The 13,264-nt window shown below is 41.9% G+C and overlaps 1 protein-coding gene across 1 annotated transcript in view; it reads left to right on the top strand.

Annotated features, from left to right (window-relative positions):
- Positions 1 to 13,264, top strand: part of APBA2 (amyloid beta precursor protein binding family A member 2) — a 229,658-nt gene that overhangs the window by 213,511 nt on the left and 2,883 nt on the right. Inside the window, 1 exon segment of the mRNA XM_030578097.1 lies at positions 12,796 to 12,936. Within this exon segment, the coding sequence (XP_030433957.1) occupies positions 12,796 to 12,936 (141 nt within the window).

Below are 13,264 nucleotides of genomic sequence, written 5' to 3'. Positions count from 1 at the left end.
AACATTTGATTTTTAGGAGATTGGATGTCCTAGCATCTGTCTAGCAGAAGGAACAGATGGGAGGGTGAGAGAAGTAAAGTAGCACTCAAAAGATGTGACAGGTTGCTGATGTGGGACATGCAGTGCAGTTAGGCTGTGCCAGTTGTTGAGGTTAGTGAGACCTCAAGTTACAAGCACAAGTCCCATCCCTGAAGTATCCATTGCTGTTGATAGGCTTGAAGAGAAGGGGCTGTTCATAGCCAGTGAAAATCTGTGTAGAGCTTCTATGTGTGCTTGAGTCATAATCACTCATTAATTAAGACCATCATGCCATCAGGATCTGTTTTCTGAGAATTCAGTTTGTCTGATTTGTACCCTTATTCCACAAACACAGGACCTCTATTTTTCCATTTTGATCCCTTGATTTATCAAACCTTCTTATTAAATCTACTGTACATCGACATCCTTAAATCTACTACCCCTTTGTCTGTGCTTCCTCTGATCTACTATATACCATATCCTTCACTTAACTCTATCTACGATGTGGTGCTATGCCCGTTAACACCTTTGCATTAGTAATGTAACTTTAAATGCTGCTTGTAACATCTGTGGTGCTTCCCCATTCTAGGAATAAAGAATATTGTAAATAAAAGTGGAAGCATTGAATGGCAAGTTTTAAAGATTGTGCCCAATGCACATGCAGTGGAACTTACTTACATTGGAGCCTCTGGAGAAGAGGGTTCATTTTCAGAGGAGTTTCACAATAAATAGAGCATTCACTATTTAAAAGAGGGAGCTAGGAATAAGCCTGCTTCTCATCTTCCACCTACCCTGCCAGTATGATATCTTTTTGCCTACAACTGGCTCTCTTACTCTGTTGTTTAGCTCTGGTAGTGGTGTTTTGTTTTGTTTTGTTTTTGATCCTCCTACTTTTTTTTAAATTTTTTATTTAGGGTATACATTTAATTTGAGCCTCTATTGTGGTGTTTTTAAATAGTTTCCATGCAACTTGCAGGCATTTGACTCTTGTGACTGTTCTTTTTAATTTCTGTTTAACTACCCTCCTCATTTTGTGTAGTTCCCCCTTTTGAAGTTAAATGCTACTTGTGGTGGGTTTCTTTGGTATTTTCTCCCCTATGGGGATGTTACATTTAAATTACATTATGGTCACTATTACTGGGTGGTTCAACTATCTTCACCTCTTGGAGCAGATCATGTGATCAATTCAGGATCAAGTCAGGAAATGCCTCTCCCCTTGTGGGTCTAGGACTAGCTGCTTCAAGAAGCACACATTAATGTACTGTCTATCTGGAGATAGTTCAAATCCCCCATTATTATTGGTTTTTTTTTGTTTTGGTAGCCTTTCTAATCTACCTGAGCATTTCACGTTGCAGAGAGATCCTGGCCAGGTGGTCAATAATATATTCCTATTGTTATACTCTTGCTAGTCAAGCATGGAATTTCTGTCTATAGAGATTCTTTGGTACTGTTTGATTCATTTAAGATTTTTTATTAAATGTGACTCTGCTTTCTTTCACATATAGGGCCACTCCCGCACCAATGTGACCTCCTGTATATTTTGTACTGTTATTACTGTGTCCCATTGATAATCATTGTGCCACCAAGTTTCTGTAATACCTATTATATCAATGTTCTCATTTAATACCAGGCACTCAAGTTCACCCATCTTAGTATTTAGCCTTCTAGAATTGTATACAAGCACTTATAAAACATGTTAATATTTAGTTGTCTGCTTTCATGTGATGTAATTGAATGAGAATCTCTTTCATTGGACTGTTTCTCTTCTATTCCTACCTGTACTTCATCAGCTTCTATCCTCTGCTCTTTACTAGGATATGGAGTATCCCCTTTAAAAAATCCTCTCTTATGGAGGACCGTTTGCTTCTCCCCACCTGTCGACTTGCACAGTTCCCCTCTGAATCCCTCCGAAGCAGTTCTGGAGTGAGCTTGGGCAGTAGAGGGGAGGAATGGGCACAGATGGGAGCGTGTGAATCATTTCCCCCCAACTACAGTCAGAAAAGCTAATACAGACTGGGGCACAGTCTGTATTTGTCTACCCCTTGCCACTTCCTCACCTCTTTCACCTGCACACACTTACCACCTTAACTGAACTTTCAGTGTCACAGCTGTTTCAGTTCATCATGGTTTGGTTCCACCTAGTGGACATTTACCATCTTCACCATTTGGTGCATGGTCATGATTCAGTTTGAGTTAGTCTCAACGTTTACATTAGTGTTCAAAATGAAGTATATCAAATTCACCAAACAAGTCTCAGCATTTATAGTAAGCAGTGAGAAATAAGGAGGCCCTGCAATGCAATTCAGTTATGAAAAGTCACAATTTGGATTTAAAGGCCAAGAACTGGCACACGTGTTTGATTTATATTTTAAAATACATTACTCTAATAATGCAACTTTATTATAATTTGACTATTTGCATTTTAAAAAGCAAAATTTTCTAATTGCTAGATATGTGATTATAAAGGATCAGCGGGCTAAAAATAAATAAATAAATAAAATAAAAAATACCAAGCACTTTTCCTCTTGATTCAGCATTAGCTTAGAGAAGGGATAACTTGCCTGAATGGCTATAATTAAATGTCCTCCACTTCTGTGCCATTATCTTGTTATGCATGCATCTGCTAGTTATTTACATGCCTCATCAGAACACAGACTTGCTGTATTTGCTTTCATTCTGCGTATCTCCTTTGTGCAGGATGTAAAGCCATTAAATTCCTGAATGGTCGGTAAACAACCTGAATGTATTTTTTTTTAAAGGCTTTTTAGGCTGGGTTTTGTTCCCATAGGACATCAGACAGACATGTACGGTTGAGATGGATGAAAAGCAGGCAACTGCAACACTTCCCCATCTCTGTAGGATTTAATTTCCTTGCTCAGTGCAGAGCTGTGCTTTGGGAGATACTTTCTGGTGCTTTGCAAACAGTTGGCTGGTCAGGTTGTGCTAGCTTCCCTGGTTTCCAGCTGAGGGAACCGGAGCAAACGGAAGGAGATGAAAGGAGCAGAAATAGATAGTGTAGAACAAAAGCAAACTGTTCTTGTTCCAAAGCCAGCTAAAAATGCATATGTGATAGAAGCAGTGGCTGTAGTTGCCACAGGTATGTTGTGTCATCATGAATGGGGAGGGAGGTGAACATGAGATAATCTCTCTCAAGATGTGGTTCACCTTTTGTGCAAAAGCTTGGGAGCCACTTGCTTAGAAATGATGGTAGCATTTAAATGTAATAATTCCCCTCTAAAGGGGCATTATACTTGTGGTTCATGGGTTATATCAGGTTGGTGTGTGTCCAGTCCTATCTTTACTAGTGGTATTCATCACTTTTCATCTATAATTTCAAAGCTCTTTACAAAAGAGGGGCTCTGTTTTAAAAGTGCAGTAAAATGGCTGTAACTTAGCAAGTGATTAATATTTTTTTTCCTTCATCTTACGCTTCTATATAGGGAATTCCCCCCTTTCATGTATATTTTATACCCGTAACAAAATGTGTGCTGCAGGATTTAAACATATGCAGTACCTAACATTCAAAATTATTTCAGTGAAAAAATAAACAATGTATCAGGGTTTAGCCATTTGCTCTGAATAAATGGTTGAAGAACAAAGAATTTAACTGGCAGAGTTTTACTCTTAATGTGTTACTGTCCAGTACACAGTGGGCAAACAGGAATAAAACTTATTATCTATGTAAGTGCTAAGGTTTTCCCTATATTACAGCTTTTCCCTTAACACACTGGAAAATCTGTAACAGATGGAAAAAACCATACAGATCTAGTTCTATCTTTGTTCTGCTACTTCCCCCCCCCCCATTCCTCCAGAAAATAGGCTATAGGCCAGAGGCAGGTAAACTGCGGGGACCCTCCTGCCCAGCCCCTGAGCTCCTGGCCCTGGAGGCTAGCCCCTGGCCCCGCCCCTGCTGCTCCCCCTCCCTCACAGCTCCCTCAGCTCACTGCGCCACTGGTGCAATGCTCTGGGCGGTGGGGCTGCAACCTCCTGGGGCAGCGCAGCTGCAAAGCCTGGCCTGACCCAGTGCTCTGTGCTGTGCGGTGGTGTGGCTGGCTCCCACCGCCAGCACAGCTGCCTATCCTGCCGCTCTGAGCAGCACTGCTGTAGCGCCGCCACCCATCAGTGCTCCAGACAGTGCAGTAAGGGGGCAGAGGAATTCGTGGTGGTGGTCAGGGGGCGGGGTTGTGGCTAGTGGTTGGGCGGTCAGAGGGCAGAGAACAATGGGGTTGAATGGGGGTAGGGGGTCCCTGAGGGGACAGTCAGGAAGGAGGGTGGTTGGATGGGGTGGCAGGGGGCAGGGGTTCTGGGGGTGATTAGGGGACAGGGAGAAGGGGTGGTTGGATGGGGCAGGTGTCCCAGGGGGGCAGTCAAGAATGAGAGGAGGGGTTGGATGGGGCAGGAGGGGGAAAGTCAGGGGCTTACTACTTAATGGTAGTGTCCCTTTTCTGAACTTGCCAATTGAATCTGGTACTGTGGCACATGGACTACATGGGGTATGCTGCCATGTATCTTGAGTTCTGATGGAAGCTTAACATGTTAGAATGCTAAATTTTCTGGTTGTTGTTGTATTCATTCTGGAGATAGCTAATAAAGTCATATTGATCTGAATCTATTTTGGGGGAAGGGAGGGCTAATTTTGGGTAGCATATTTTAGCCCAGGATGCTTATGCTCTCTACAGTATGAATCTAGTCTTGTTAGCATGTTTTTTAGTTGTTGTTTGTTGTTCTGGTCTTTTTTTTTTCCCACTCACATTGATGCAATGGACAAAGCGTTGCAGAACAAGGGAACAAATCAGCATATTGTTCTAGAGCCATTCCCGTTTTTGTCCATTGTATTAATACTTATACTATCCAATGAAAACAAATGGTCTTTCTGATACAATTACCTATATTTAAACGGCCCTTTTCCCTTATTGTGTCCTGATAATAAGCACTGGAAAGATGCTGCTGTTGTCATGATAAACCATAGCAGATTACATATTGCTACCTACACTAGATTATTGCTTTAACAGCATTCTCTCTCTGGCTGCTTTGCAGAATATGCTCCTTAATGAAGATTAGCTGTTTAAACAGTAGAATGTTAATATTAGATTTCAGTTCAGTCTGGTGTGCCTGTAGGCCCTAAATGGTACATAGGCTTTGTGCTGGCTTTATGTACAAGGGGGAATTGCATCTGTTGCTAAGTCCATTGTGCCAGTCAGTGCTGGATTTTCCTGGGCTGTCTGGGAAGAAGCATGTCATTCTCGACCCAGCTCTCCACCCAGCTCCCTTCCCACATATAGATAGGTCACCCCTTACCTCCATGTGCCCATGGCGCCCCACTTGCCTGAAACCCTCACCCATTCACCTGTTTGTGAGGCTGCAAGGCCTCTGCTGTACCAACGCCCGGCCTGGATCAGGAATCCAAGAGGTGGAGCCAAAGCACAACTTTCTAAGCAGTGTGTGAGGTAAGACAGTTAGACCATTCATTCTCTCCCCATTGGTGCTGGATTTAGATGCTATGAAGAATTGAAGTGATCTGAGCAGCATCTGTTTGTGTGGTGTGGAGACCCTATTACATACATGCCTAATGCTGCCACTGTCTGTAATTCATGAGAGACCGGTTACACACTCTACAATCAGGCTCACCCCATTGTCACTGTATGGTCTCCTTTGAAGAACTAATGTTGCTTAACTTCCTAGTTACCGGAGAGTGGTGCATTCAGCATTTCCCCCCACCGAGACTCAGTGCTTCTCCTCTGCAATGGGCCCTGCCTCCAATGGCCAGCGACTGAGGAGCCCAAAAGGCTGTCTTGCAAATACAGGAGCAGCGGCATGGGCCAGTGCTTAAAGCACAGAACTTGAGATAGAAAAATCTGTGCCTGTAGTTATGGTTCTGTTGACTCTCGCCAAGTGCAAGGCATGGTTCTTGTCCTGGTTAGATCAGATTCTAAAATGAGGGTAAAATATTACTGCTTTCCCATTGTGAAGGCTTTTAATTCTCTGATGTGTGTAAAGCTCTATCAGAGCATCAGATGGAATATGCCACAGAAAAGCAGACTTATCATTGACTTTAGGGCTGACCATTCACCTTTCTGCTTGCTTCTGAAAGCGTGTACTGTAAGTGGACCTGTTGTCTGCAGTTTTTTATAGTGAGGAAAATGTATTTACATTTGGGCACATGATGGCTTTTTCCTGTCTGATTATTATGTACAAATTCCCTGTGGCAGGTAATAAACTTCTAATTTTATTGAAAAATCTTGTTTTGATAAGAGAGCTGGACTAAATGGATGTACTGCACTCTGGAAGATTTTGTCATCTGTATGATTAGGAGGTAAAAACCATCTGTAAAAGGATATGTTCTGTGGGAGTGAAATCAAGGTTGCAATTCTGTGGATGGCTCCGCTGGCTCCTTTAACCATGAAAGGGTCGCTGAAGTGGTTTATGAACCACAACAGAACCCTGAGATCTAATTACAGCCCATATGTTCGATGGCACCACTCACACTGTTATTTTCAATACAGATGAAAATATCTTTCAAAAGGCTGAAGGAGGCTGCTTTCACAAACAAGGAGCAATGACTAAAGAGGCATTTTCTCTCCCTTATATTGCATGAGCTTTGACAGACTAGGAAAGGATTCCATTGTTTGTGGCATTGTATTTAGAGAGAGAGGGTTCTAAGGAAATTGCCAATATTGTGAGGATATTTTTCATCCACGCAAAGCCTTTCAACTCGGGCACTTCCGCGGTGTCTTCACTGCGGTAAGTCAACAGCTGACACGCTCCTATCTACTCCGCTTGCGCTTCTCATTCTGGTGGAGTACTGGAGTCAATGGGAGAGCACTCAGCGCTCGATTTCATGTCTATACTAGACGTGATAAATTGACTCCCCACTGGCTTGATCGCTGCCTGCCGATCCAGCAGGTAGTGTAGACAGGCCCTCAGATACTGCTGTTTGGGAACTGCTTGTAAATGTTTTTGTGGTGGTGTTGCTGTCTTGGCTCTGCACTGCTTTGCTTAGAGCAGTAAAATAAGGAGATATGTCAGTCACGTGAAAGGAAAACTATTGACTTGGTGCCATTGTGATGTATTAATTTTTTTGTCCAGCTCTAAGAATTTCTGTCTTAATGTAAAATCTGTGTCTTTGTTCCTGTTCCAAATATGCATTGTATTTTTTTGACTATGAAGGGCCAAATTTTTGGCCTCCCTTCAAGTGTATGCAATATAAGTGTACCTGATTAAATAATACAGTTATGCAGTATAGAGAATTGCATTCCATTCCAAGCAGGGCATAAGGATTTTGCACTTCTTTGGAATTTGAAAAAGGGCATATTGTAAACAAGAGTCATCTAGATTTAGCTGGTGAGCTGAATAGTCATGTATGCAGCTAGACTTTGGAGTTAGGATCACAGTTCTCCAACTGGGGCAGGCCTGGCTTGAGAGCGAACTATTAGCTAGCTAAGTCTCCATTGGCGTGGGGGAGATGAAATGCAGGTGGGGTAATTAATAGATCCATGGTGGTGTAGTATAGTAAGTATTACTAGAGCTAGTTCAGAACTACTGGTACAGAAGGAGAACTTCTGCTTTGAAGATCAGCCTCCACTCTGTTCATATTCCCTGTGCGATCTGTGAAGTAGGACTGCTGGTTGGCTATGTGGTGTGGCTCATGTGGGAGTGGGCTGATGTGACTCACCCGGAACAGGACACAAAACACAAGGGATTCTGATTTTACAGGTGAAAGGCAATGATTAGGGGAGAGAAATGTCCTTTCTGGAGCTGCAGAGGCACTTAAGGCTGGGGCAGGTCCATGCGCACAGAAGCCAGGAACAAGATTGATTTAGTGATCAAAGCAGGTTTGCTTTTAGATAGGGGAATTCCATATTTAGACCATAGCCCATTCTGGCAAATTGTCTAAGCTTTGCAGGATGCAGCAGAGATAATCAGAGCGCCTGGACTTCCTAGGATAGGCCTAGTCTAGACTAGGGTTCCTGCTCCTGTGCTGAGTGCCTCCAATGCCTCCTTCAGTGCCAATCTAGACACTCCACAAAAGTCTATTCTACAATACAAACGATTATAGTTTCCCCTATGTTGAGTCCTTTTTAGGAAACTATATTGAGAACTAAGCTGAGCCCTAGGGTAAACCACAAACCAGTGATTATCTTGTCTGACCTCCCCAGTGACCTTTTCCTCCCTGCCAGCTACTCCTTTTGAATCAGACACATGGGACATGTTCAAAAGCCTTTTCTTCTTGACTTTAATGAAACTTGAAACTTCAGCACTGGTGTAACGTCCGACCGTGCAAGTTGCTTTTAAATTCCTTTGCTGCAGGGGAGTCTTGATGAGTGACCATTCTAATCTAAACTAAAAATAAAAATGGGAGAGAGATGAAGTAGGAAGCTGTTCTTTTCAGTATATTTCAGAACAAATATTTTCTGACAGTTGACAGATGTGCCGTTTTTTTTCCCCTCTCATGTTTTGTATTGTATTTTTCACAAGATTGTTAAGGTAGACAATCAGCTGAAAAAAAAAAGTAAATTTAAACAAAGTTCCTCTAAATGTAAATCTGTTGAAGGACTTCACCTATCATACAATTTCCAATCTCTTTACTAATCCCCATTGTACCATATTCCCCACTCCCAGCCGGGAACTGAAACTTTGAAAGGGATTTTGTTAAATATTTTTACAATCACATACTTCATAAGGGACCTCTACTCTGAATTAATTGTCCATTTTACAGCCTGGCTCAGCCCTCTTCTTGTAGTAATGGGACCCAGGCTGGGTCTCACAGGCTTCTAAGTCAAGTGGGTCAGAGTGAGTCTACTCACTGGTCATAGGTCTGGGTCTCTAGGGTGCACTCCCTAGCTCAGATCTCTTGTGTGAGCCATTCCCTGAGACATGAGACTCCACAGTCTGTCTAACTCAGATCCTGGAATTACTGCCTCAAATTGGGTGACCAGATGTCCTGATTTTATAGGGACAGTCCAGATTTTTGGGACTTTTTCTTATATAAGCTTCTATTATCCCCCACCCTCTTTCACGTTTGCTGTCTGGTTAACCCTAGCTTCAAACCTCCTGAACACCTTAGTTGTTTACACATATTCCTCCAGAATTTCACCAGTTTAAACCCATGACAGGAAGGCAAGGGACACAGACTTAGCAAAGTAATTTCTTAATCACAGTCACATCATTTTTTTAAAAAACCACTACAGAGTTTACAGATCTTTGTACAATAATAGAAGTCCCAAGATGCAGCCTCCCACCTTTAATCTTACCCCTGGTGTAAATCAGGTCTTGCCAACATTTCAGGCTAAGCAGAGTCCTTCCTGCCTTCTCCCTCTCCAGCTTGGTCTTCATTGTGGCAATGTCCCCCTTAGAGAAGCACCCCTCCTTAAATTCAGTCTCTGACCCTTTTTGCCAAGTGTTCCATAGGCTTGCTTGTGTCCTGTCCCCCTCCAGGCTCCTGTGTAGAATCCATTGTTCCATGAGTATGGTCTGGCAGTTAAGAGAATCTGACTCAAATGGCTCTAGTATATTGTCTTGATGGCTTCTTAGAGATTGTCCTTCACCAAGGCACGGAGCACCTTTCCTGGCTAGAGTAGCTGACTGCAATATATCATAGTAACCTTGCTTTGGGCAAAGTTAGACAGGAGTTCAGCATATAACACAAAATGGATATGCTAATCCAAAATGGAGGATACAGTACAAATAGAGATCACATTTGGACTCAGACCTGAATAGCCCACTCTGCCACAATCACCATTTCACCACTAAAACAAGACCTCCAGAACCACATATTGGCAAAAAATCTCCTCCATTCAAATGGTTCCTATGGGTGTTCTTTAGCAGATTCACTGCATTCAGCACTAAGTGACTTTCTGTCTTTATGTGGCAATGGAAATTTAGTCTGATTAAGGACTGCAGCATTTAAATAATTATTATGCCCTGGTGCTCTATTTCTTTTTGTGACCTTTTAAACCTGTTCTGTTTTTTTTGGTGAAAGATTTCATTTTAGATTTAAAGGGATACTGGCAAGTTAAATACATATGAAAAGCAAAAACTTTTCCACATATGTTGCTAATAACACATTGATTTTTTTAAACAGAATTTAAATTGTAATATCTATTAACTGATTACTTTATTGCATTTTTCTGATTTTTGGAAAAGGCTAGATTGGTCAGTTTCATCTTTGTTTACAGAAAGTTTCTAATTCATTTATCTGTTGGGTTCTTCTAATTCACATGATGGCTTTTGCATGTGAACAATAGATTTTTATTCTGTTCTCATACTGGCATAAATGGACAGTAACTCAGTTGAAGATAAGGGATTAACAGAGTAAAATTCAGAGGAGAAAGGTCTTGTAAATGTGGGGTGATGTTTGTTTCCAGTTGGGAGAAAACAGTCACTGTAATTTTTCTGTTGCTATTATTGCTTTTTACCTAATCCTAAATTTTGGATCTAATGTGAACAGAGTGTCCCTTTAAGAGGAGAGCATTATGTTAAGGTCCCCAGGTAGTAATGGCACCATTATCAAAAAACAAACTACTACAACCTTCTGCAAGGGAAGGCTATAGACAACTGCAGTCAAAAATATATATTAAATTGTCACCAAAATAATAGATGCAGTGACAGAACTTACAATTGGTCATTAGGTTTCCTGCAGGTTACTTAGGACAGATTTTTTAAAAGTCGCCTCTATTTGTTCTGAAGACAGGAAGAAAGATAACTGAATACTCAATCTAAAGGGGCTCAATCTAAAAGTAGATTTTTTCAAATTTTGAAATATGAAAAGCTTTGATCAACTCCATAAAATAATCAACATTTCTTTTTCCATCAGAGGCCTGTGTACATGAGAATATAGTCCCAGGTCAATTCTTATGGCCAAGTATATACATCACCCACAAAATTTCTGCTGTACTTGCCAGCCTTGGGGAGTCCAATGATGCAATCTGTAAGGATGTCAAGCTATCTTCTTGCCATTAGTGGTGATCTAGGACACTAGCACTCAATCCTTCCAACTACTGTGCCCGTTTCAAGAGTCTGATTTGTCTTGTGTACTTCCAAGTTTCACCTCACTTAAAAACTACCTGCTTACAAAATCAGACAAAAAATACAAAAAAGTGTCCCAGCTCACTAATACTGAAAAATTGCTTACTTTCTCATTTTTACCCTATAATTCTAAAATAAACTAAACAAGTCATTTTCTGTATGAAATTTTAGTTTGTACTACTTCACTAGTGCTTTTTATGTAGCCTGTTGTAAAACCAGGCAAATATCTAGATGAGTTGGTGTACCTCCTGGAAGATTTCTGCATACCCCCTGGGTGAGAACCATTAAGATAGTTTAGCACTGTTCTTCCTATGTTCAAAGGTGCTGACTTCCCCTCTGCCTGGTCCCACCCCTGCATCGCCCTCAACTCACCCCCATTCCACCCCTTCCCCCCAAGTCCCCACCCCTTCTCGTCTCCTCCCATGAGCGCACCATGTCCCTGCTCCTCCCCCTCCCTCCGGGAAAGTCCTAAGCACCGCCATACAGCTGTTAGTGGCGGAGGGGCAGGAAGCGCTGGGAGGGAGGGGGACAAGTGGGGGCGGGGAGGAGGGTGCTGAGCAACTGTTAATTTTTCCTTGTGGATGCTCCAGCCCCGGAGCACCCCCGGAGTCAGCGCCTATGAGTAGGTTCACTGGATTACACCCTGGCTGTACCTGTTCTGTTGTGAAAGATGCCAGGTGGCCTCCCTGGAGCCTTCTATTTAAACTGAATCTCTCTCTGTGATCTTGGACTACATGGAGAAAAGCATATTTTAATATAATCTGGTCTGATTTGTGCATAAAGTCATATACCACTGATTTAGGGAATCTTCCTCCTGGAGATGGAGCTGATGTGGCGCTATGTAGTAGTTTTAAAGATGCAATGTACCCAGAGAGAAATTCCCACGGCAACCCTTGCATCATATGCTACAAGGGGCACCTCAGCAATAGGAGCGGCTCTCACAGGAAACACACCCAACAAAATGTTATTTCAATTTATCATGTTGCTTGGATGTTTTAGCAGTTAACATTTTCTCATTCATAACTTAGTTGCTTCTACAGACACGTTTAAATACCATGTAATTTTGGAAGGATTAATTTGTGGTATAAACAAAAATCTAGGCTAAGGTTTAATTTGGAGTGTGCATATGTATGGACAAAAGGAACATATATTATTTTGGGTTTTTTCCCCTCCCTGTTTGGCCTGCTTTGAGATCAGCTATTGAACTATTGTTCATAAGGTTCCAATCCTCCTCTGTCTTTTTTATTTATGTCTTTCTTTATTTTTTGCACAGGCCTGAAATTTCATTGCCATGGTGATAGTGCAACTGTTTTATATTTCACTGGGTGATCTGTACACAGTCATCGATCCCAAAGCCATCTGACCTGTGTATTCCAGTGCCTTAGGAATAAAGGGCAAAATTGTGACAGTTTTTTTTTAATTTTTGCAAACAAAACAAACCTCTAAAAGCCTAATCATAATTCTATTTTTCTAGTCACATCTTGTGGAGTCATCACAACACACCTCTTAAGCACAGGTAGATGGACATGAGCTAACATGCTGAAAATAGTGTGGTTGTAGCGGCACCGGAATACAATCCTACCCAACCCCTTAGGTACATACTTAGGAGGCTAGCCAGATCCACCACAGCCGCACTGCTATCTTCAGTGCACCAGCTCAGGCAGCACTAACCTGTCTGTCTGCCCAGTTCCTAGAGACCTGCTACAGCTTCACAACTGCTAACTCTAATTACACTCTGACTTTGCCTGCCAGATTTGCAGCTTGATGCGAGGTGGAATAGCAGAACGGGGAGGGGTCCGAGTAGGACATCGCATTATTGAGATCAATGGGCAAAGTGTTGTGGCCACTGCTCACGAGAAGATAGTACAAGCCTTGTCTAACTCAGTGGGAGAGGTAAGAATCGTCTGAATTTAAAATACTGTATCAAAATATTGAAACAGGTTAGTGAGAATCTCTCTATATATACTTGGGCTCCTGTTGAAAACAATCTGGTACTAACACTCTCTTACGCCCTCATCAAACCATAAAAGTAAAGCAGTTGTGGCTACATTATCTGCATTTTACCATTGGTTTTCAAGAAAGAATTCCCTGACTGATTCTGGCATTTGAAACTGCAGTCAGACATCAACCATTCAGGTAGGTGAAGAAATCTCAGTCAAGCATTGTATAGCCAAGAGCTATGAAAAATGTCTGCATCTCTGTTTTAGATTTTCCAGTCATA

The sequence above is a fragment of the Gopherus evgoodei genome, chromosome 10 (assembly GCF_007399415.2).
Source record: "Gopherus evgoodei ecotype Sinaloan lineage chromosome 10, rGopEvg1_v1.p, whole genome shotgun sequence".
Taxonomy (NCBI): domain Eukaryota; kingdom Metazoa; phylum Chordata; order Testudines; family Testudinidae; genus Gopherus; species Gopherus evgoodei.
The sequence above is the reverse complement of the archived record's forward strand: the minus strand, read 5'-3'. Positions and strand labels throughout refer to the sequence as shown.